This window comes from Calliphora vicina, chromosome 5, assembly GCF_958450345.1.
Source record: "Calliphora vicina chromosome 5, idCalVici1.1, whole genome shotgun sequence".
Taxonomy (NCBI): domain Eukaryota; kingdom Metazoa; phylum Arthropoda; class Insecta; order Diptera; family Calliphoridae; genus Calliphora; species Calliphora vicina.
Window position 1 is genome coordinate 19070852 of NC_088784.1, and position 24226 is coordinate 19095077.

At 32.2% G+C, this 24226-nt stretch overlaps 2 protein-coding genes across 2 annotated transcripts in view; one reads left to right on the plus strand and one right to left on the minus strand.

Annotated features, from left to right (window-relative positions):
• LOC135961653 (cathepsin L) overlaps nucleotides 1-21667 on the plus strand; it is a 29713-nt gene extending 8046 nt beyond the window's left edge. Inside the window, exons 3-4 of the mRNA XM_065513183.1 lie at nucleotides 20096-20310; nucleotides 20380-21667. Of these exons, the coding sequence (XP_065369255.1) occupies nucleotides 20096-20310; nucleotides 20380-21088 (924 nt within the window). The 3' untranslated portion in view covers nucleotides 21089-21667. The remainder of the gene's footprint in view (nucleotides 1-20095; nucleotides 20311-20379) is intronic.
• On the minus strand, nucleotides 8636-9350 carry LOC135961654 (uncharacterized). The gene is made up of 5 exons (XM_065513185.1): nucleotides 9269-9350; nucleotides 9191-9208; nucleotides 9060-9128; nucleotides 8907-8953; nucleotides 8636-8839 (listed from the first exon to the last, which is right to left on the minus strand). The coding sequence occupies exons 1-5, from the start codon at nucleotides 9314-9316 to the stop codon at nucleotides 8695-8697; spliced, it is 327 nt and encodes a 108-aa protein (XP_065369257.1). The 5' UTR covers nucleotides 9317-9350; the 3' UTR covers nucleotides 8636-8694.
• Nucleotides 21668-24226: the final 2559 nt, after the last annotated feature.

The window sequence follows — 24226 nt, forward strand, 5'->3', positions numbered from 1 at the left end:
TTTCTTTTTTGGGTTTTTTCTTTTACGTTTAGGTTGTAGTTGTTGTTTTGTTTATGCTGATAAAGTGTGAATAACAACAAAACACGCAGACCCGTCTACGTAGGCTCCTTATAAAATAGTGTTGGGTATGGGGTACTAAATATAGGACGTTTTCATAATGATGAACATTTTTAAATGTTAATAAAATTTAAAATTTGTCTGAAAATGTGATGGATTTTAAAAATTGCAGTATTCTGAAAAAAAATCGAAGTTTTCGAACATGAAATAAATCATACTTTTCAGGCTTTTCTTTATAATAAAAGAAATTCTAAAATGTTAATAAAATATAAAATTTGTCTAAAAATGTGCTGAATTTTATACAGTGTTTAGTATTAAAAACTAGTGAAAATTAATAAAATTAAATTTTTTACTAACTGTGACATAAATTTTAGGTTAGGTATTCAGGCAGCCTTCCAAAACCTTTCGTCTAGTACAGTTCACTGGGGTCCATTGATCGTTCCCTTTGTGGTACCTGAGGAAATAGAAGATAAAGGAAAGAAGAAAGAGAAGTAAAATAAGATGGTTGAGTGAGAGTAAAGTTAGAAAGAGAAAATATAGGTAGAAATTGGAGGAGTTAGAGAAAAGAAAAAATTAAGAATTCAAGGAATTCAAATAGCGCAGACCCTCATGATACAGTTGCTGGGTCACTATGAGGTGAGGTATTATCAACCACCTGCTTTCCCTAATAAAGGCGTCTAATAATAAAGGCACCTTAATTTCTTCCCAGATATTAATAAAGGATCGCTCGCCTAAAAGCCATTGCACGCAGATCACCCAATGCCGGACCATTACAAAAGAAGTGTAAAAATCTCTTCCTCCTCCTCATTCTGACAACTCCTACAGAAGTCGTGGTTATTCAGCCCAAGTCTTGCAGCATGGCCGGCGATCATCGCCACCATGTTGCTAAGTCGTATTCGTTATAAGCGAGGTAGATACGACTTGCGTTTACAGTCCAACGCAGGCCATATCATCCTCGCAATAGCACAGGTGGATTCATTATCCCAAGTTCGTGATATGCATTATTCGCTGCTTACAAGCCAACAGCTGAATGCCACATAGGAAGTATATTTCATCTTCCGACATCGAGGGTCCTATTCTCGCCAAGTTATCAGCAATACAATTGCCTTCGTTATCCTTGTGTTCACGTACCCATGTGAGTACAACTGTTGAATGTCTCGCCATCTCATTTAAGGATGTCCAGCATTCATGGACTGTATTTGATGTTGTATAAACACCAATCAGGGATTGTGGCTTTACTGTCAGTATATCCCTACCAGATATCCTGTAATATCTGATCCAGTTGGCCGATCTCCTAATGGCCGATACTTCGGCCTGAAGAATATTACATCCATTTGGTCTAAAGGACATTCTTATCCTTATCTCTATTCCCTTTTTTGGGCACATCCGTATAGATGGATAGTGCCACTGAACCAAGGTAGGGACCATCAACAGGTTCTATTGCATTGGCATTGAGAAATCGAAGTTTCTTAGGAAGTATGTCCGTAGGGTCTATAATTCCAACTTCTATATTGTCAACTTTCTGGCCATTAAGAAGAGTGATGAACGACTTCGTCGAGGCAGTACGTAATGCCCCTGTTATCAGGATTGCAATACTTCTTAATACCATTTCAAAGAGTATAGGTTTGGTGACCGTATTAACTAGCCAGTTCACGTTCCAAGGCCTAATACCCCATCTTGTGCCTATAATCCTTTTGCAGACATACATAGCCACCATGGCCTTAGATGCTCTTGCCTCAGTGTTGAGTTTCCAGGATAACTTCCTGTCAAGTACTTTGCATTATCCGAAAGCTTCAATTCGGTTCCGATAAGTCGGGGTAACATAAAGTTAAGGATCTTAGTCTTCAATGAGAATAGTACAAGTTCAGTTTTGATAAATTTTGATACTCCATCGATTTAATATTTCGAGTGCCGTCTCCAGTCTTTGTGATATCGTGACCAGATGAATACCTGAAACTGCCACCGATACATCATCTGCGTAGACGACATTTGAAAACTACACTTATATTTGAATTTAATCAAATTTACAGTTCAAATGTTTAAAAATTTAATTTTAGGTTCATTTCTCAGACCTAAACTAAGGATTGAATTTCTTAGTTGAATCTAATTTGAGGTTGCTTTGAAACCAAATTATTTATACATATTTCTTTTTGAAAAATCAATTTTGCCAATTTTCTAACAAATTTTAGTATGAAACCGTTTTGAAATCTTGAATTATTCAATAAAACGTTTTAAAAAAAACTTTATTTTCATTTCTAAGATCTAAACAAAGCATTGAATTTCATATTTGAAACTAATTTGAGGTGGATTTGAAAAAAAAATGTCAAGGGCAATTTTTCAATTTGATACAAATTTAAGAATTAATTTTTAATTTTTAGTTTGATAATCATATTTTAGTAAAAATTCCAGTCTTAAACCTAAAATTCATTTACATTTTACTAACAAATGTTAAATAAAAGTTTTTGGCAAAATTTTTAAAATAATTTTAGAACAATTTCAGAAATATTTGTTCTCAAACCTATTATAATTTAATATTTATACAACATGTTAAAAGAAATTTTCCATTTAAGAAAATGTTTAGGCTCTAAAATTTCCCCTTAGGTATTTTTTAGTATTTTTTCAAAAAGTACTTTGTACAAAAAGTACCTGATATACTTATAACTATGGTTTTTCATCACTATAGTTGATAATTTTCGTAAACATGTTGCCTGCTGCTGCTGGTTGTTGTTGTTGTTTGGTATACTTGCTCTTTGTTGTCGTAATGTGTATTTGTTAGTGATAATACCACTGTCAGTATTCCAACCCTCAGTACTAGTAGAGTCTTGCTGTAGTTTGGTTGCTTTATTTTTCGTTTCATTGCGTTACGATTTATCAGCAAGACACATTTTTTTATTGAAATTTTTTTTTAGTTCTTTCAAAAGAAAACAACAATAATGATACGCTAAACAAAAAAAAAGATTTAAAACGAAATACTAAAAGAAAATTATCTAAAGCAAAACGAAATAAAAAAATTCAAGTGTATTTTTTTGACAAATTTAAAAATATATTAAAAATAAAATAAAAACAAACAACAAAATGGTTATGGAAAGTAAAGAACTGGATGTTGTCACCGACATTGTGATACCGGCCATAATTGTTAGTCTGCTATTCCTGATAAATGGTTTCATTCTACACTTCATATTCAAGAAACGCAAAACCGTGGTGTACGAGCAGTATGACACAAATCCAGAAGAGCCCACAGCCAGCCAACCGTTTTGTACAGCACCACCTCAACCAACCACCACTGCAGAACTGGAAGCAGGCATAGAAATGGAAAGACTTTGATTTTTAAACAACAACAACAACAAGTCCATCAGCAAATAACCCAACGAAATTAGCTGTATAAGTTTAGCCAGTCAGCGTTTTAATGTTTAAACAAAGAAACGTATGTAGGTTTAATATAAAGTGCATTTCTCTACATAGAGACTGACCTGTGGTCGTCATGTATACTAGAAAATCTGTAAAGATTTTCCTTTTTTTATTTTATAATTAAGTTAAATTTGAATGTACAATGTGCCAGATTTGTAAGCAAATATCATAGCTATGTTCCAGATACTTTACAATACACATAGAACTGATCGGAAACTATGACCTAACTCAGTTGTCAAAAACCTTTTTCTAGTTTCCGCTCTATGTGTATGTCTCTGTGTTTGCAGGTTTTACGGAAAATTTTCAAAAATTCTTTTCAATTTCTAACTAAAACCTGTAAATCTGACTTGATCGGGAACAAGAAATTTAATGATGCTATTGCCATTATTTGGTTTGTTTAATTACTTGCTAGTTTTTTTTTAAATATTTTTACTATTTTCAATACAAAATGTAAACAATTAGGCCTGTCACAGAATACCATTCCGATCGAAAGTGGAATTAATTCCGTATTTTGATTCTTCAGAAAAAGTAAAACGAAAATTTCTTTCGGAATGAAACCACTTTCAGTTTTTAAAGTGGAATTGATATTTGATTGTAATTGTTTGGTTTTCTAAAATTAAGGAATTAATAAATTACATGGAATCTGAAGAATCTAAAACGAAATCGATCGGAATAAAAACTACGGAATTGTAACCATTCCGAACAAAATGTGTGACGGGCCTGAATATATTGAAAATAAGTCTAGCAATTACTTTTATTATTTTATTTTTATATAACTTATGTTAAGTATAGCGTTTTTTTATCTTAAACTTTAGACCTAAATAGAAAATGTTCTTTAATAAAACTGTTTTTTTTTATTTTTATATTTTTTTAGTAATTAAAAAAAAGTGTTAATTATTTAAACAACAATAAATATTGCATAATAAGCAGTGGAAGATTGAAAATAACAACAACAAAAAAATGTAATAAACTGAATTTGAGCTTCTAAAACAATGACGATTCAAAAACTTTTAATAGTGTACTAGATAACTAGAAAGGTAACTGAGAGACATAAACCTATGTCTGTCAAATAGCTAATTCATGCGAATGTATTGCCAAGTATTTTGTTGTTATATCATCCATATGTGTGAAAAAAGAGTAGATTAAACATCTTATAGTAAGATAGTTTGACATTTTTTGAAAAAAGAGTAATTTTGTTCATTGACATTTTTCTCTCCCTCCCTTCTATGTGTTTAGGCTATGCTTCATAGGATTTAGTGCCTAATAAGAAGATTTGTCTCCAAAATAAGTTAAAGTTTCCAGGAAAATTTAATCTTCCCCACGAACAGATTGACATCTGGGTTAGATTCCATGGGCAAATCAAGCTGCTCACTTGGTACATTCAAAACTGATCCCATTGTGATAAAACCAGCTAAATTAAACTTAAATTTCTTTATCAATAAAGAATTTTCGGTAACAGTGCAACTATTACAAGAACCTCAATGCTTTTGAGGAATGAATTGAACCAGTTTTGATTTAAAATATATGACTGAAAGCAGAAGTGATTGAAAAAATAAATAAAACTTGCCCGGGAAATTGAATCTTCAATGGTAATTCAAAATGATTTCAAATCAAACACTTTTTCAAATGCAAAATGGTTTTAAGTGTGATTTTATTAACATTTAAGTAAAACAAATTAGCTTATTGCCAATTTTAGAATAAAACAGAATCTTCAATAAGAAAAGAATGGTATTTGAAAGAACTTGCGACCGAAACTGAACTGTCCCAATCCAGTAAACATACGGGGACTGAATTACCGCATTCGATGTCGAGCAAAATTGATTGTAATTTTCGTATTTGAAAGAAATTTCGGAGCGGAACTGTCACAATCCTGGGGCCGAATTACCACATTCGTGATCGAGTGAACTATCGTATCGAAAAATAATTTCGATATCGTCATTATCACAAAATGTACTAAATTCCATGCTCGATATCGAATGCCGTAATCTCAAATAACAAAATTACGATAGATTTTACTCGATATCGAATGCGGTAATTCGGCCCCTGAACTGAATTACAGCATTCGATATCGAGCAAAATTTATTGTAATTTTCGTATTTGATATTATGGCATTCAATATCGAGCAAGAAATTTAGTTGGTTGGTTAACGTGGTACTTTACTGCGCGCGAATTATCAAGTAGAGTCGAAAGGGACCCCGTTATGAAGGCCACACTATTCGTCAGATATACGGGGTTGTCATAGAATCCAATCATTGTCGGAATCGTAATTTTTGTTTAATCGATAAAGAATTTAAGTCTAGATCAGCGAAATGCAAACTCACACCACTACAGTTTTTATACCCTACACCACCATAGTGGGGAGGGTATTATGCGTTTGTGCAGATGTTTGTAACGCCCAAAAATATTAGTCTAACACCCACCTTAAAGTATACCGATCGACTTAGAATCACTTTCTGAGTCGATTAAGCGATGTCCGTCCGTCCGTCCGTCTGGTTGGCTGGCTGGCTGGCTGTCCATGTAAACCTTGTGCGCAGAGTACAGGTCGCAATTTGGAAGATATTTCGATGAAATTTGATACATGTTATTTTTTCGGCTCAAGGACCAAGCCTATTGAAACTGGCTGAAATCGGTCCATTATTTCACCTAGCCCCCATACAAATGTCCTCCCGAAATTGGACTTTATCGGTCATAAATGTTTAATTTATATATGTATCTCCACAAATTCCGCTCCAAATAAGTTTTATATACACAAAATTCATGCCACCAAATTTTGTTACGATCGGTCCATAATTAGTCATAGCTCCCATATAGACCCGCTTCCGAAAATCACTTTAACGTGCATAAATCGCTTAAAAATGTTGGTAAACACACAAAATTCAACATAGTTAACTTCAATATACACATAAATCACACGACCTAATTTCATGGTGATCGGTCCATAATTGGTCATAGCCCCCATATAAGGCCCACTTCCGAAAATCAATCAAAAATATAAATTATTGAAATTTTAAAAGAAAAATTTGTTTGCTCTTTTACTTAGTGTAGGGTATTATATGGTCGGGCTTGACCGACCATACTTTCTTACTTGTTAGATATTGTAGTTGTATGAGTTGAGAATTATTCTCTGGCAAAAACAAAAACAAATAGCTGAAATAATGAAATAAACAAACATAAAAGCTTAACACAACCTGCTTCTATCAATGCTCATGCGAGACTGACTGTTTTTATACAATGTGTGTGCTTGCGTACATGTGAAAATAAAAAGAAGAGAGCTCATTTGAGAGCTCACTGCAGCTCGCTGGTCTAGATCGAATATAAAACCGATAACTTTCGATTTTACGAGACCAATGTATTTTTTCTGTCATTTTCAAAACAGATTCCGACAATGATTGGATTCTATGACAACCCCGGTAGTATCATTTACAAAGTAATGTGTACTACAACCTGTAGCCGTGATATCTTAGCTCATTCGATTACGAATGTAATAATTCTGTCCCAGATTTGTTATTAAATTGATAAAGTTTCGAATTAATTTGAAACTCAATTTTCAAAATCAAATTAAATGTTTTCCTCTTTACCATTCCATTAAAGAATTCATTACGAATTAATTCATAAGCTTAATTCCTTAGTAATTGAAACGTATTGAATTCATTCATTATTATTAAATTGATAACAAATATACGAAAGAATTAATTCCTAATACAATTTACAAAATCAAATTAAATACCCAGCAAAAACTTACATTGCAAAGTAATGACTTAAAATGCTAATAAATATACTCTTTACAACTTATACATTGGCATTTCAACTCATTATTTTAACAAGGTGATGTCATTCGAGGCAAGTACTTACTATGTTCGCTTACAAATAGGGACTTAAATAAGCCAATATCACGTTCGCTTACAAAGAGGGGACTTAAATAAGTAATCTATTAAAAAATTTCTTTAAAAAAGAAATTGAATGAAGAAATAAATTAACCGAAATGTAATCATTCAAATGTCATTTAATGATGATAATGAATTAATTATCAATTTGGTAAAAAAAAAGTACTATATGTCAGATTATATGTCAACCATTACCAAACTACTTCTGAGTAATGCAGACGGTATGAAGTAGTCATTGAAATGTAAGTTATTTAGTAATTGCAAATCATTACCAAGTTTGCTGGGTATTTTTCTCTTAACTATTTCATTAAGGAATTCATTATGAATTAATTCATATTCCTCATTACTTAGTAGTTCAAACGTATGATTATCCAATCCAATCTTTTAACAACAAAAAAAAAACAGCCTTTTTATAAAGGTTTTTGCAATTATTTCTAATCTGTCACCATGTCTAGGGAAAATCGATTTATTTTGCTTTATTTTTAAAGAGCACATGTTGTTTGCTTCTGACCAGCTGACTGAATGATTCATTGTTCGACATTTATCACAGTTTTTATTGCTGTAGGTTTTCGTTTAATATCTTAACTAAGTTGGTTCCTACGTAGAGAATGTATGAATGAATGTGTAAGATGATTATGGTATAATTTTTGATGTCACACTATTTGTTTGGTTTTTATACCCTTCACCTTCGTGAGAAGGGTAAATATAAGTTTGTCATTCCGTTTGTAATTTCTACATTTTTCATTTCCGACCCTATAAAGTATATATATTCTGGATCCTTATAGATAGCGGAGTCGATTAAGCCATGTCTGTCTGTCTGTTGAAATCAGTTTTCTGAAGACCCCAGATATCTTCGGGATCCAAATCTTCAATAATTCTGTCAGACATGCTTTCGAGAATTTTGCTATTTAAAATCAGCAAAATCGGTCCACAAATGGCTGAGATATGAGGAAAAAACCAAGACAACCTCGATTTTTGACCTATATCTGGATTACTAAGACATTAATATAGACAATATGGATATCTAATGATAGATATTTCAAAGACATTTGCAACGACGTATATAAGACCATAGTAAGTTGGACCTACAATGGGTCACAATCGGGAAAAAAAATTTTAACCCGAATTTTTTTTTTCAAAAAAAAAATTTTAAAAACCAAAAAAAAATTTTTTAAAATTTAAAAAAAAAAATTTTAAATTTAAAAAAAAAAATTTTAAATTTAAAAAAAAAAATTTTAAATAATCGAAAATTCATTGGCTATGCCAATGAAAATGGTAGTGGCCAATTTTAGTAATGATTATGTTTATTTTTAAATTTTGAAAATAAGAGGAATAAGAAGATTAATTAACGTCCTAATAGACCGCCGACAATGCCAGTACCAGCACCAGGGACACCACCGCCTGCACCACCTGCATTACCGCCACCTAATAGACCATTGCCACCCAAGAGTCCACCAAGAAGCGGATTTCCGTTAAGATTTAACAGGCATCTAAAAAGGAAAACATTATTACTGTTGTGTTGTTTTTTTTTTTAAATTTTACTGAACTTGATTTTACCTTAAATCCAAACGTATGACATGCTGACAAGCCCATTGTCTCAAACACTAAGAAAATACGATTTTATTTGTTAACATTTGATTGGCAACGAAATCGATTTTTCAATATTTTTTGTTTATCTATAATTTTAATTGTATATTTAGTATAACTTACTCTTAAAATCTGCTCCGTGGGAACGGGACAAGTTGGCAATATTATTGGCTTTCCACCTATTAAGGGATTCTACAAATTTGTTTTAATTAGATATAAAGCTTTTAAACACCTATTAGAGTATTAATACTTACAGTGGCGTGTGAAGTTGCCTACATATAAAATAAATTTTAATGTTAAATTTTAATGTTAAATTTATCATTCATTCTTACCAAGCCCCAAATGACGAAGATAACTGTTATTAATAATTTTGTTGTCATCGTTATTTAATATCGTTTTAGTTGTTAAGGAAATAGTATACAATTCGTATACTGAATGTATCGGCCCTATATATACGATTTTAAAATCGGGTCATTACTAAAACGGCCTTTGTCTATAACAGTTGTTTTATTCGCTTTCATTATGTAGGTTAGTTTTAAAGGTGTTTCATTTCAGGTGTTTTTTTTTATTAGGTTATTAATTGGAATTTGAATTCTCAAAATTGATGGCGTAACCAAAACGCCAGGGTATCCCACATGATTTAAGTAAGTCCCTAGTCGACCTATATCCTCATATAGGAAGCTGGAACGCTTAAAAGACTTCACGATATGAGTTTTAATTGGTACTCCACCAGTAACGAAGAGTTTTAATGGTCTCCACCAGGGTTTATCAAATTAAAAGACACGCGGTTGGTGCAAACGACGTAAAACAGGAACCGTTATACGAAGCCTTACATCACACACGTGCCAGAGTGAGACGCAAAATTGTCGAAGGAAAAAAAACTAAAACGGGCCTGATTGCACTTAAAAAATAATTGCAATGACGCGCGAGTTGTTAATCAACCCAGACCTACTTTACGACTCGATGGAATTTTGTAAACAATAAACAGCTGTTAAGAACATCAACTATTGTGAATGAAAAGTTCATGGGAATATCACGATAGCAATTTTCCCTTCGAGGGAATATTTCATGGGAACAAAATTTCACATGTTATTATCGATAGGGGTGATTAGGTTTTATCAGGGGAATAGCTTGGCTATTTAAAGGATATTCTACAGTGATTTTCATATCCGTAACCAAGTTTTCCTCTTTATGCAGATTTGGATTTTTCTTTTAGTTTCTCCTTTTGCTATCTCTAAGGCACTATTTTTCTTCTTCTTTCATTTCTTTATGTCACCCTCTTTCAGTAAGGGCCTTCCAAACTAAACTATATAATGGAATTTTAAAAATTAATCAAGTTTAAAATATTCTACACTGATCATCAGGACGGAGTGAGGCAGAATTTTCTAGGTCTCCCCGTTGAGTTTAACGGTTTTTAAAACCCAGTGTTTTTGGTTAGACAGATATTGGAAATTTGTGGGTTACGGCCAATATTTCGTTTTGTTAGACCCCTTTCACACTAGGCAATTTAGTTGCGCAAGTCTCTTGTCCAACAACAAAACTGATCATCAGGACGGAGTGAGGTAGAATTTTCTAGGTCTCCCCGTTGAGTTTTTAAAACTCAGTGTTTTTGGTCTCTTGCCCAACAACAAAACAGCATGTAAAATTTTCATCTCCTTAACCCGACATTACCTCTGGCATCTACAAACACAAGAGACTTGCGCAACTAAATTGCATAGTGTGAAAGGGGTCTTACAAACTGAATGACAAAACTAATATAATCTTCACCAACTTTTTGGTGGTGGCAATGCAATCAATTCATAAATTAAATCATAATGATCATAAATATTAATTGATAAAGAAATACTATTACGTAGGATTATTAAAAATAGCCTTCACATATTCGGTAATTTTGTTGTAAACAGTTTATGAAAAATGCATGGAATTGTTAATTTAATAATAGATTAAATTTTTTCTAATATAAAGAAAGAAAACATATCTGTATATGAATCAATACGTTATGCAAAGAATATGTTCTTTATTCAAAGTTATTTTTAACAATTTTGCCTTAAAAATGCGGAATTTTTTCCAAATTTTTAGCTCTTATTTTGAAACATTTGTACAATATAAATTTATTCAAAGTATTGGCCATTGTTAGCTATGATATTTTCCCATCTTTCTGCCAATATATCGATTCTGAGCCAAAAAAAACGTTTTTTTAAAAAACTCTCTATTAAGTACAATTTAGTATGATGACAGAAATTCTATTAAAAATAGCAAACATTTAAATTTTACTTTTATCAATTTAGTTAGTTATTTGCTATGGTAACTACTAAATTTAAATAAATATAAATAGCACTAAACATATATAAATTTACTAAAATATCTATAAAGAAAAATATAAACAAATCTATTAACACAACATCGGTGGTCAGTCAATGCAATAGAATGTCAATGAAATAAATAGAAAGAGGAACTTTTTTTTGTTACGAAAACGTGTGACAACAATATCACCCCCTTTGATATTTGTGCTTTTTTGTTGTTTTATACAATTTTATTTTCTAATCAACGCGCAGTTAGTCAGTCACTTGAGATCAGCCCACAAAAAAATAAAGCGATCTAAATTAAGAGAATTGTTTTCATATGTGATGGCGAGGGGGGTGGGGGAACCATATTTCAACCAACTTGTAGTAAATTTTCAATTAATTTAATTAAAATTAATTGACAGCTTAAATGCTTGAAATTGCATTACACAGAGTAGACTGGCTGGCAGATTGTAGATAGACTAAATGATGGGAGAGTATGTTGTGGGATAGAGATAGAGAGAAAGAGACAGAGTCTTAATGATGAATGAATATCAGGCTATTTAAGGGAGACTTGGGAATAGTTAATAGAAGGTTATAATCTATTAATTTATAAAGATCTCACATTCATGGAATATTAATCAAACAGGCCAAAATTGCTTAACTGTCTGGAAATTTAATGAATAAATTTGTTTATGTAAAATTTTTAATTCAAGTTCTTACATTAATAAAACATTAAAGACCATAATCGTAGAGAATTATACATAGAGACGAGACACTTCGATTTGTCAAACGAAAACATAACAAATCATTTGTCTGATACAACAACAAAATATGTACATTGACCAGCTAGTATTTTGTTATTGCGAGAGTTAGGTTTACTTTTTTGACAATTACGTTTCGTCTCTATGTTACCCCATGGCCTAATATTAAATTTATCAAAGGTTTATAAAACTAATTTTGAATGGGGTTAGGTTTAGGGTTTTTAATTTCCCGACCTTTTTTGATTCCCGGAAATCGGAAATTTTTTTTCTACATTCCCGGATACCCGGCTATTCCCCAAATATATAATCACCCCTATCGCAAATTAATATTTCACTTGAAACGTGTTCCCTTTAGCCATTTTTCGTTCATGAACTTTGTTCACGTGAAAAAATTCCCCAACATGGGAAATTTTTAGATGGAATTTTTTTTTTTTGAATTCTCAAAATTGATGGCAAGGGTACGTTACCAAAACGCCAGGGTATCCCACACGATTTAAGTAAGTCCCTAGTCGACCTATATCTTCATATAGGAAGCTGGAACGCTTAAAAGACTTCACGATATAAGTTTTAATTGGTACTCCACCAGTAACGAAGAGTTTTAATGGTCTCCACCAGGGTTTATCAAATTAAAAGACACGCGGTTGGTGCAAACGACGTAAAACAGGAACCGTTATACGAAGCGAGCCTGATTGCACTTAAAAAACGAGCCTGATTGCACTTAAAAAATAATTGCAATGACGCGCGAGTTGTTAATCAACCCAGACCTACTTTACGACTGGATGGAATTTTGTAAACAATAAACAGCTGTTACGAACAAAATCAACTATTGTGAATGCAAAGTTCAGGGGAATATCACGATAGCAATTTTCCCTTCGAGGGAAATGGATATTTCATGGGAACATACATTTCACATGTTTTTCACGATAGGGGTGAATAATACTGTAAATTATGAATATTATAGCCAAATTTCATATAAAAACTTAGTGTTATAATTATTAAATATCAGAGCTTCGAATTAATTAATAAAATTTGGGCTTAATCACTAAAATCTTAATCCGTAATTAAAGAATAACAGCCTTTCATTCCATAAATCCATTCCTAATATTTAATTTTTTTGATTTATTCCAAAGCCTTTTAATTTTAAAATTAATTAATAACAGAATGATTAAATTTTTGTTAAATCAAATCATTTACAAATTTAATTGAAAAAATTTGTACTAGATTTGAATTGAAGAAAAATTTAATCAATTAATACATTTTTGAAGCTATTTTGCTATGGATTTGAAGAAGAATTTAAAGAAATTAGAATGATTCAATAAGAAATAAATTCTAAAAATAATGGATTCACTTTTTAAATACGAAAAACCCCAAAAACCTGTAAAAAACTTTTCAATGTTTTTGGTGAAAAAATAGAGTTTTAACTTGTTTTCTATGTATCGCGGGAATTGGGTAGTGAAAAATTGGCAAAATTCCCGGGAAATTTGTACCGGGAATTCCCGGGATAAAAACCCTAGTTAGGTTTCATTAGCAGCCACTCATCAAGCACTGGCGTCCATTCAAAACTGATCCCATTGTGATGCTCAAGAAGTAAACAGCAGGATACTTATTCGACATCCGTTGTTTTCAAGTTGAACCAAACAGATTCTCCGATGAAGGAATGGATGCGTATCATATTCATCCTTGATAACTCATCTAAACATGAGAGGATGGGCGTTCAAAGAATTCGTGCCCATAAGCCTGTTAGAGCCGGGCAATGGCAGAATAGGTGGTCATCCTCTTTGTTTCGACTGCTTCTACAGTAGTCGTTAAACCGTAGGCCCATTCTTCTAGCATGTGTTTCAATTATTCAGTATCCTGTAATAAAATAAAAATTTAGCCTTATTTGCTTACAACGGAATTCTATATGTATATTCATCCATTAGTCCAGCTGTTCTTTGCAGTCTCATATAGTTTCTGCTGTACAACGATCCTACATTTTGCAAAGTAAATACCAGAAAAAGGATCAAACGACTCCTCAGCCATCATCGTTCACCTTCTGGACAATACGACTGCTATACAATTATCCTGATTACCGTCGTGTACAGGCACCCATATAAGCATTAACCTAGAATGTCTTACTATCTTATTTAGGGATATTCCTCAGTTAACCTAGTTGCCGTGAAGACAATCGTTATTCCTTTAACGCCAACCTTAGGTTAGGTTATAAAAGCAGCCGGTTTTACCAACTCACTTAGGTCCATGAATTGGTCCATTTGTGTAACCCTAAAGGATCATGTTCGGGTTTTCAAAAGGTCCTACACATGTCGGAAAGGGGTTCAATGCCGAACCAACCTGAAGCGAGTCCACCTTCCTAACATCCACTGTCGATAGATCCGTTAAGCCGAGCATAACGCCAGCCTTGATATCAATAAATATACATATATCTCCAGATATTCGATAATACCAAAGCCAGATGGATGCTCGTTTAATGACAGTAATTTACGCCTACAGAGCAGTGCAGAAGTTCGGATTTTATCCCATAGTTCTCCATTGTATGGGGGTTATATTTAAATTACTTTCTGTGTTTTAATATGACGAGCTATTTATTGTGTTTATGAACTCTGTTGAAATTAGTTTTGATTACCGTTAAATAATCGATCATGTTAATCCACTGGAGGACTAAGAGCGCCGAGCACTGTTTTAAACAAACTGTATAATTAATAAAAGGAATACTAATTTACTGCTTTATACTCTAGACTTACTTAATGTCTGCCTCAAAACTTCATAATGTTTTATTTTTAAACCATGAAGAGATCGCTCACCTAAACGCAACAGGCAATTATGATGCACACCACATCCAGTTTTCAATTTTCTCTTAACCAAGCATTTTTTTAAAAAAATAAATCTCCCTGGTTTTTTTTCTGCGGCCACAGTAACACTATTGTGTGCTAGTCAGTGCTGTGCCTTTTTTTCTTTTCTTTGAACATTTATAAACAGGAAATGCTTTATCATATTGGACATATAAGAACAGACATTACATAGTAATATGCAAAAAATAAAAATGTAAAACATGCTTAACATGTACTAACTACTTATACGTATTGATTATAGAAATTATATAGTTGGAAATTGAAAACAAACCAACAAGTCAGATTGCTATATGCAGACTATTATATACCCTTCATCTAAATAATTTTGTTAATTTTTAATAGAAAACATTTCTAATGAACAGAATATTTGGGAAAAATCTCTAGTCTCTATGCAGACTTCCATAAACGGACATTGCTAGATCTCCTTTGAATGTTATAAGGACCCGGCTAATATCTCCGTAATTTGAGAACATGCTGAGACGTATTACGCTTTAAATTGTAGCTTAATGTATCGGCTATAAACTACCTTTGTCTATATATGTATTTTTTATTTATATAGGTGCATGGAACGACACCATCTTTCTGATAAGCCAATATTTTAACTTTATCAATCGGGTAAGTAAAAGGTTGACAACTAGGAATTCCTACTCTTTCAAGATTTTTTACTTACCCTATTTCTTTTATACTAAAAGATTGACCATCCTATTTAGAAACTTGGAATTCCTACTCTTTTAATGGATGGTCATAAAGTTAATCTATTGGCTGAATTATTTGCAAATAACGATGGCTTTCTTATGAAAAAGATGGTGTCGTTCCATTCACCAATTTGACGAAAGTAAGCATGAGAATTCAGTGTTATTTCCATTGAAATGATTAAATTTTTTTAGTGCCGAAAGAAGCCACATTTTAAAACGGTGTAGGAAGTACTTTACTCCATCAGATCACCTTACAATTTACACCGACTGTATCTATCCGAAAATGTAATGCAACTCTCATGTATGGGCCGGTGGTTCGAAGCAGAGTATGAAAACAAACAAAACATTTCGCAAACGTTTGCAAAATGTACAAAACAAATCAAAATTTTTATATTGTATTGTACATGAGCAAAAACAAAACAAAAACTTTTCAAGTGACAAAGAGAGAAAACGAAACGATTACAAAACAGATAGAGAAACGTATTTTTTATTCGTTTTGTTTTTTTTATACTGCGTTCTCTATTATAATGAGTAAATCAATTACCAAACGTTTTTTATCAGATTGTTCAATATTGTTCTTAATCTTTTCTTTTCTAGCTGCGTACGTTTATATTAATGTACAGTTTGCGCTCATGAGCAAAAACAATACAAAACAAAATGGGACAATCATTCTCATTGTTTATGTTTGGTTTTTGTTTTATTCACTGCAAATAACAAAACAAAACGATAGCAAACGTTTCGATTTGTTTATTTCCGTACTCTGGTTCGAAGTATTCGAAAGTGAGTCAATAGGTTCCTGACTTTTTGAATGAACCTCAGGTTTCTTTGTTTGTGAGTTGATTTCATCATTGGAGTCAAATCTCTTTCCGCTGAGCCATTTCTTCATTTTTAGAAATAAGAAATTGTCACCCGGGCCTAATTGCGGAGAATATGGCGGAGGAGGCAGCAATGCGTGGCCTAATTCATGCATTTTTGCCATGAAGACTGCACATCCTTGCATTGTGCTGGCGAAAAATAACTTCTTTCTTGGCCAAACGCGTACTTTTTTTAATCCTCATTAAATCGACCGAATAAGTTGGCATAATATTTGCCATTGATTGTTTTACCCTTTTGAAGGTAGTCAATATGGATTATGCATCCCAAAAACCCCGCTATTTTGACCTAGGTTTGGTCTCTGGAGTGTTGTGATGGACCCACTGTTAGGAAATGACTCAAAAACTCTTTCATATTGCGGTTGAACAACTGCAAAGACTCCTGCGAAGTTATTACACAATTGCTTTGTGGTCAATTGTGAGCAAATGTGGCAGCCATCTTGCGGAAAGCTTTCTCATACCCAAGTGATCATTCAAAATTGAAACCACTTAGCCATGGAGATGCCTGAGGCTTTCACCATCTCTCGCACTTTCAAACTCCGATCGACCAATACCATATCTTGATATTTTTCAATTGTATCGGGTGTAGAGACCTTAACTGGGCGTCCAGAAAGATCGGTATCTCTAGTACTTCTACGGCCACAACAAAATTCAGTAAACCACTTTTTTACCATTGAAATTGATGGTATAGAATTCCTATAGTATTTATCAAGCTTAGCCTTCGTTTGAGTGATGGTTTTTTTTATTTTCTGCTTTCCTAAGTGAAATGGTGTTTAGCTTGTAATAATGTTTCTATTTTGATTTATAACCTAGAATCCATACAAATATGTTTAAATGCGTCTGACTTTCTTATCATTTACTTTGTTGTGTTTTTGGATTCATATCTCTTTGACTTCATTTATTACTATTCTAGTACTTCATTTCAAAATCCACTAAATTATAGTTTATGTGACTTTGTTGATACTACATATTTAATTTATAATAGAAATTAAGATAATAACTAGTAAGTGTATGCGTTTGATTGAGAATTGCTAGCCAGTTTACAAAAAAATTGTTATTTTGATTTGCCATTGTTATTATTATTATATTGATAAGAAGAAACACTGCAACTGTCAGACTGAAGGAGAGGATGAGAGAGAGATGTAAAAAGTAATGAGGAGATTTTAGTTTTTAATTACCCAGCAAAAAATTACAAAAGCAAAGAGTAGTTTAAGCAGGGGTTCAACTAATGATTAAGTACTGTCAAACTTTAGCACAAATTGCAGGTCTTTATATAGCCAAATTCTAGCTTCAATTGTACGACTTTATACAGCCAAATTTTAGATTCTATTGCAGGTCTTTATACAGTCAGATTTTAGCTTCAATCGTAGGTCTTTATACAGATCTTTATAGCATCAGATTTTAGCTTCAATCGTAGGTCTTTATACTGTCAGATTTTAGCTTTAATTGTAGGACTTTATACAGAAGATTTTAGCTCCAATTGTAGGTCTTTATAGAGTCAGATTTTAGCTTCAATCTTAGGTCTTTATACAGTCAGATTTTATGTTTAATTGTAGGTCTTTATACAGTCATATTTTAGCTTCAATCGTAGGTCTTTATACAGTCAGATATTATGTTTAATTGTAGATCTCTATACAGTCAGATTTTATGTTCAATCTTAGGTCTTTATACAGTCTGATTTTAGCTTCAATCGTAGGTCTTTATACAGTCAGATTTTAGCTCCAATCGTAAGACTTTATACAGTCAGATTTTAGCTTCAATCGTAGGTCTTTATAGAGTCAGATTTTACCCTCAATGTTAGGTCTTTTAGCTTCAATCGTAGGTTTTATACAGTCATATTTTAGCTTCAAACGTAGGTCTTTATACAGTCAGATTTTAGTCTCAATCTTAGGTCTTTTAGCTTCAATCGTAGGTTTTATACAGTCATATTTTAGCTTCAAACGTTATTCTTTATACAGTCAGATTTTAGCTTTAATTGTAGGTCTTTATACAGTCAGATTTTATGTTCAATCGTAGGTCTTTATACAGTCAGATTTTAGCTTTAATTGTAGGTCTTTATAGAGTCAGATTTCAGCATCAATCGTAGGGGTTTATACAGTCAGATTTTAGCTTTAATTGTAGGTCTTTATACAGTCAGATTTTAGCTCCAATAATAGCTTCAATCGTAGTTCTTTATACAGATCTTTATACAGTCAGATTTTAGTTTCAATCGTAGGTCTTTATACAGTCAGATTTTAGCTTTAATTGTAGGGCTTTATACGGAAGATTTTAGCTCCAATTGTAGGTCTTTATAGAGTCAGATGTTAGCTTCAATCTTAGGTCTTTATACAGTCAGATTTTAGCTTTAATTGTATGTCTTTATGCAGTCAGATTTTAGCTTCAATCATAGGTCTTTATAGAGTCAGATTTCAGCATCAATCGTAGGTCTTTATACAGTCAGATATCAGCATCAATCGCAGGACTTTATACAGTCAGATTTTAGCTTATTCATGCAGTCAGATTTTAGCTTCAATCATAGGCCTTTATAGAATCAGATTTTAGCTCCAATCATAAGACTTTATACAGTCAGATTTTAGCTTCAATCATAGGCCTTTATAGAGTCAGATTTTAGCTCCAATCGTAAGACTTTATACAGTCAGATTTTAGCTTCAATCATAGGTCTTTATAGAATCAGATTTTAGCCTAAATCTTAGGTCTTTTAGCTTCAATCGTAGGTTTTATACAGTCATATTTTAACTTCAAACGTAGGTCTTTATACAGTCAGATTTTAGCTTTAATTGGAGGTCTTTATACAGTCAGATTTTATGTTCAATCTTAGTTCTTTATACAGTCAGATTTTAGCTTTAATTGTAGGTCTTTATAAAGTCAGATTTCAGCATCAATCGTAGGGGTTTATACAGTCAGATTTTAGCTTTAATTGTAGGTCTTTATACAGTCAGATTTTAGCTCCAGTAAAGCTTCAATCGTAGTTCTTTATACAGATCTTTATACAGTCAGATTTTAGTTTCAATCGTAGGTCTTTATACAGTCAGATTTTAGCATTAATTGTAGGTCTTTATACAGTCAAATTTAGATTTAATTGTAGGACTTTATAAGGAAGATTTTAGCTCCAATCGTAGTTCTTTATACAGTCAGATTTATGCTTTAATCGTAGGTCTTTATACAGTCAGATTTTAGCTTTAATCGTAGGGGTTTATACAGTCAGATTTTAGCATTAATTGTAGGTCTTTATACAGTCAGATTTTAGTTTCAATCGTAGGTCTTTATACAGTCAGATTTTAGCATTAATTGTAGGTCTTTATACAGTCAAATTTTAGGTTTAATTGTAGGACTTTTTACGGAAGATTTTAGCTCCAATTGTAGGTCTTTATAGAGTCAGATTTTAGCTTCAATCTTAGGTCTTTATACAGTCAGATTTTAGCTTTAATTGTAGGTCTTTATGCAGTCAGATTTTAGCTTCAATCATAGGTCTTTATAGAGTCAGATTTCAGCATCAATCGTAGGTATTTATACAGTCAGATATCAGCATCAATCGCAGAACTTTATACAGTCAGATTTTTGCTTCTTTATACAGTCAGATTTTAAGTTATTCATGCAGTCAGATTTTAGCTTGAATCGTAGGTCTTTATTCAAATGTAGCTGACATTAACCAACATTAAATAATACCATTTCTTTCTTTTATTTTGTACAATTCCAGTTGGAACATCGTAAAAACTATATCAGCGAAGTGGAGGAACGTTTCCGCATGAAGATTTTCAATGAAAATCGTCACAAGATTGCCAGACACAATCAGCTGTTCGCTCAGGGCAAGATATCCTACAAGCTGGGCTTGAACAAATATGCCGATATGTTGCATCATGAATTCAAAGAGACCATGAATGGTTTTAACTTTACCATGCATAAATTAATGCGGTAAGTTACAAAAAATTATAACTGCAACAATTTAAACTAGAAATTTATAAACTTTCCTTTCGATTTTAGTGCCCAAACTGGTTTGGTGGGTGCCACTTACATTGAACCTGCTCTTGTTACTGTACCCAAATCAGTGGATTGGCGTGAACATGGTGCCGTTACCGCTGTTAAAGATCAAGGTCATTGTGGTTCTTGCTGGGCCTTCTCCAGTACCGGTGCCTTGGAGGGTCAACATTTCCGCAAGACTGGTGTTTTGGTGTCGTTGAGTGAACAAAATTTGGTCGACTGCTCCACCAAGTATGGCAACAATGGCTGCAATGGTGGTTTGATGGACAATGCCTTCCGTTATGTTAAGGATAATGGTGGCATTGATACCGAAAAATCGTATCCCTATGAAGGTATCGACGATTCTTGCCACTTCAACAAGGCCACCATAGGTGCCACCGATACCGGTTTTGTTGATATACCCGAGGGTAATGAGGTTAAAATGATGAAAGCTGTTGCCACAATGGGTCCCATCTCGGTGGCCATCGATGCCTCCCACGAATCATTCCAATTGTACAGCGAAGGTGTTTACAATGAACCCGAATGTGATGCTCAAAACTTGGATCATGGTGTTTTGGTGGTGGGCTATGGCACCGATGAAAAAGGTCAAGACTACTGGCTGGTTAAGAACTCTTGGGGCAGCACCTGGGGCCAAGATGGTTACATTAAAATGGCTCGTAATAAAGACAACCAATGTGGTATTGCTACTGCCTCCAGTTACCCAACTGTTTAAAAGAAGTTAATTAACTTTTTATTTAATACTTTCATACTTTCATATTCAATTAATTATCAGTTTGCCTTTTTAACTTTTTTTTTTCTTTTTAATTGAATTTTTATTCTTTTCATTTTAAATACATATTATCTATTAGTTTTTAGTTAAACTCTTGAATTACAATTTGTTTTTTATATATAGAGAAATATAAAAGCTTTACTTGGTTTAAAAAGACACTAAGATTTTAAAAAAAGGCGAATGTTTTTGTATCTCACATTTGTAAAGAACATATTAAATATTGGCTGTTAATGCTGTTTTTAATTATAATTTTTAGTTTTCTTTGTGAACTTTGTTTTATGTGTATGGTTTGTTGTATATGTAAATTTTTAAAGAACGCATTATTCCAAAAAAAAAAACCAAGACTCCTCTTCTTAAATTATTCAGTAAATAACATCACTCACATAAACTTATGTTTAGTTTTAATCTTTTGCCAGAGATACAAAAATTAAATCACAAACCAATACGATGTCATATAAAATATTATTTAAATAAAATTCTAAAAAAAAGAACAATAAAAATATACAAAAATATTTAAGGAAACTTGTTTTCTTTTTAAGGATGGACGGACATATCGGGTAAATAATTGAAGTTTATAAATGGATTACAGTTTGGTTTGCTTTCGAACAGATGGAAGTATGGGTGCGATTGGAAATGCTGTAAATTTGTGATTCACTGATGCAATAACCTGCAAACTTTTGCAATCACTGCCAGCAAAATGCATTAAAAAAAAGTTTGACTTAAAGAAATGATGGCAAATATGCATTTTCGAACGCTAAACTTTAGTTATGCACATAACACACTCTACATTCCTCTCACAGAATTCCTGTCCCAGTTTTGTAATGCGCACAAAACAAATACGTTTTAAATAATTTTCACAACAGCTGTATCGATCAAGGGCAATAACCATACAATTAATTTAAATGGGTCTATTATGGATGTCAACCGAATTAAAGTTGCGTTGCCAGTTTCCAAAATGGTATTACAAATGTCAACTGGCTGCAATAATTTTCTGTTACCTTCTGGCAACGCAACTGACCCATAAATCAGGTTGAGGGCACATTTTTAAAATCCATATGATATGGAATTGAACAAGTGTCTTTTAAGTTTTGTATGAAATCATTAATTTCATATGAAATGACAAATTCTTTGTCATTTGATGAGGTTATTTTCAAAAATTATACGTTATGATTATGGATGTGTTCGTAAATGCAGTAAATTTGTGCATCACTGATGCCACAAATTTACTGCACAAATTTGCGGCATCACTGCCAACAATTTGCATTAAAAAACGTTTGACGTAAAGCAATAATCGCAAATAAGCTTTTTCGAACGCTAAACTTTTAATTTGCTGCAGTGATGCAATCATACTGAATTTACGAACACACCCTATTTCAAAAATGCCAAATTTCACAAATCAAATCGCTAAATTCAAAATTCTAAAATTAATCTATTAAAGCACACATTTTTCTTTTAAAAGAATGTGGCTCTACTAATTTGATTTGTAGAAGTTTTCAAATATTTAAACATTTTTGTCTGTGTATAAAATGCACTTATAAAATCATAGAGCGGAAACATTCAAACAAAAAAAATCTAGAAAATCGGTCCACAAATGGCTGAGATATATGGGAAAAAACAGGGGCCGAATTACCGCATTCGATATCGAGCATGAAATTTAGTACATTTTGTTATAATTACGATACGATAGTTCATTCGATCACGAGAGCGGTAATTCGGGACCAGGACAACCTCGATCCTCGACCTACATATATCGGGATTACTAAGTCATTATATTATAGACAATATGGATATATAATGATAGATATTTCAAAGACCTTTGCAACGACGTATATAAGACCATACATAGTAAGTTGGACCTACAATGGGTCAAAATCGAAAAAAATATTTTTTAACCCGATTTTTTTTCATCAAAAGTTTTTAAAATTTAAAAAAAAATTTTACAAGAAATGAAAAAAAAAAATTAATTTTGTTTACCTAAAAATATTTAAAATTTTTATTTCGATATTTAAATCAATTTTTACTTTTCAATCAATATTTAAAATAGGTGATTTTATGAATTTAAAACTTCGCGGTTTTTTTTGGGATTTTGTAGAATATTTAAGTGATTGGAATACTTCCCGGTTTTTGGGATTTTGTACATTTTATTAGGAAAAAAATAGAGATTTTTTAATAACAAAATATATACAGCCCAATTATGAGAAAAGGGAAAAAACTCCCGGGGAATTTTTATTCATAATTGGGCTGATAAGTATTAATTTAACTATTTGCAGGAATTTTAAAGTGATTGAACACTTCCCGGCTTTGGGAATTTTATAAAAAATTTTGGGAATTCTTAAAAAAACTTTTCATTGTAGGAATTTTACTCTCAATAATAATTAATTTTGCTATAACCAGGAATTTTTAAGTTTATAAACACTTAATCGGTTTGTTTCGATTTTGTAAAAACATTTAGGAATTCTTAAAATATACGCTTTTTCATTAGATTTTTTAATAACAAAAGATATGCATATTAATTTAGCTATTTGCAGGAATTTTATAGTTATTGAATACTTCCCGGCTTTGTGGATTTTATAAAAAATTTTAGGAATTCTTAAAAAAACTTTTTATTGTTGGAATTTTATTCTCAAATGATACCATTATTAATTTTGCTGTAACGAGGAATTTAGAAGTTTATAAACACTTCCCCGGTTTGTTGGGATTTTGTAAAAAAATTTAGGAATTTTTAAAAAATACGATTTTCATTAGAGATTTTAAACACAAAAAATATGAGTATTAATTTAGAAGTGTTCCGTCCCCTGAAAATTCCTGATTCAGGGGACGGAACACTTCCCGGTTTTTTGAGGTTTTGTAATTTTTTTTAGGAATTCTTAAAAAAAACATTTTTTCATTATAGACATGTGTATTAATCTAAAGATATGTGTATTAATCTAGCAGGAACTTTGAAGTTTGTACATTTTTTTAGGAAAAAATAAAAAAAAATTTAGATTTTTTAATAACAAAAGATACAAGTATTAATTTAGCTATTTGCAGGAATTTTAAAGTGATTGAACACTTCCCGGCTTTGGGAGTTTTATATAAAAT

Coding starts and splice junctions, on each gene's coding strand:
- LOC135961654 (XM_065513185.1), bottom strand. CDS start 9,316: ATGACAACAAAATTATTAATAACAGTTATCTTCGTCATTTGGGGCTTG. Junction 8,954..9,059: donor CCACGGAGCAGATTTTAAGA/GTAAGTTATACT, acceptor GTATTTTCTTAG/TGTTTGAGACAATGGGCTTG. Junction 8,840..8,906: donor GTCATACGTTTGGATTTAAG/GTAAAATCAAGT, acceptor TTTCCTTTTTAG/ATGCCTGTTAAATCTTAACG.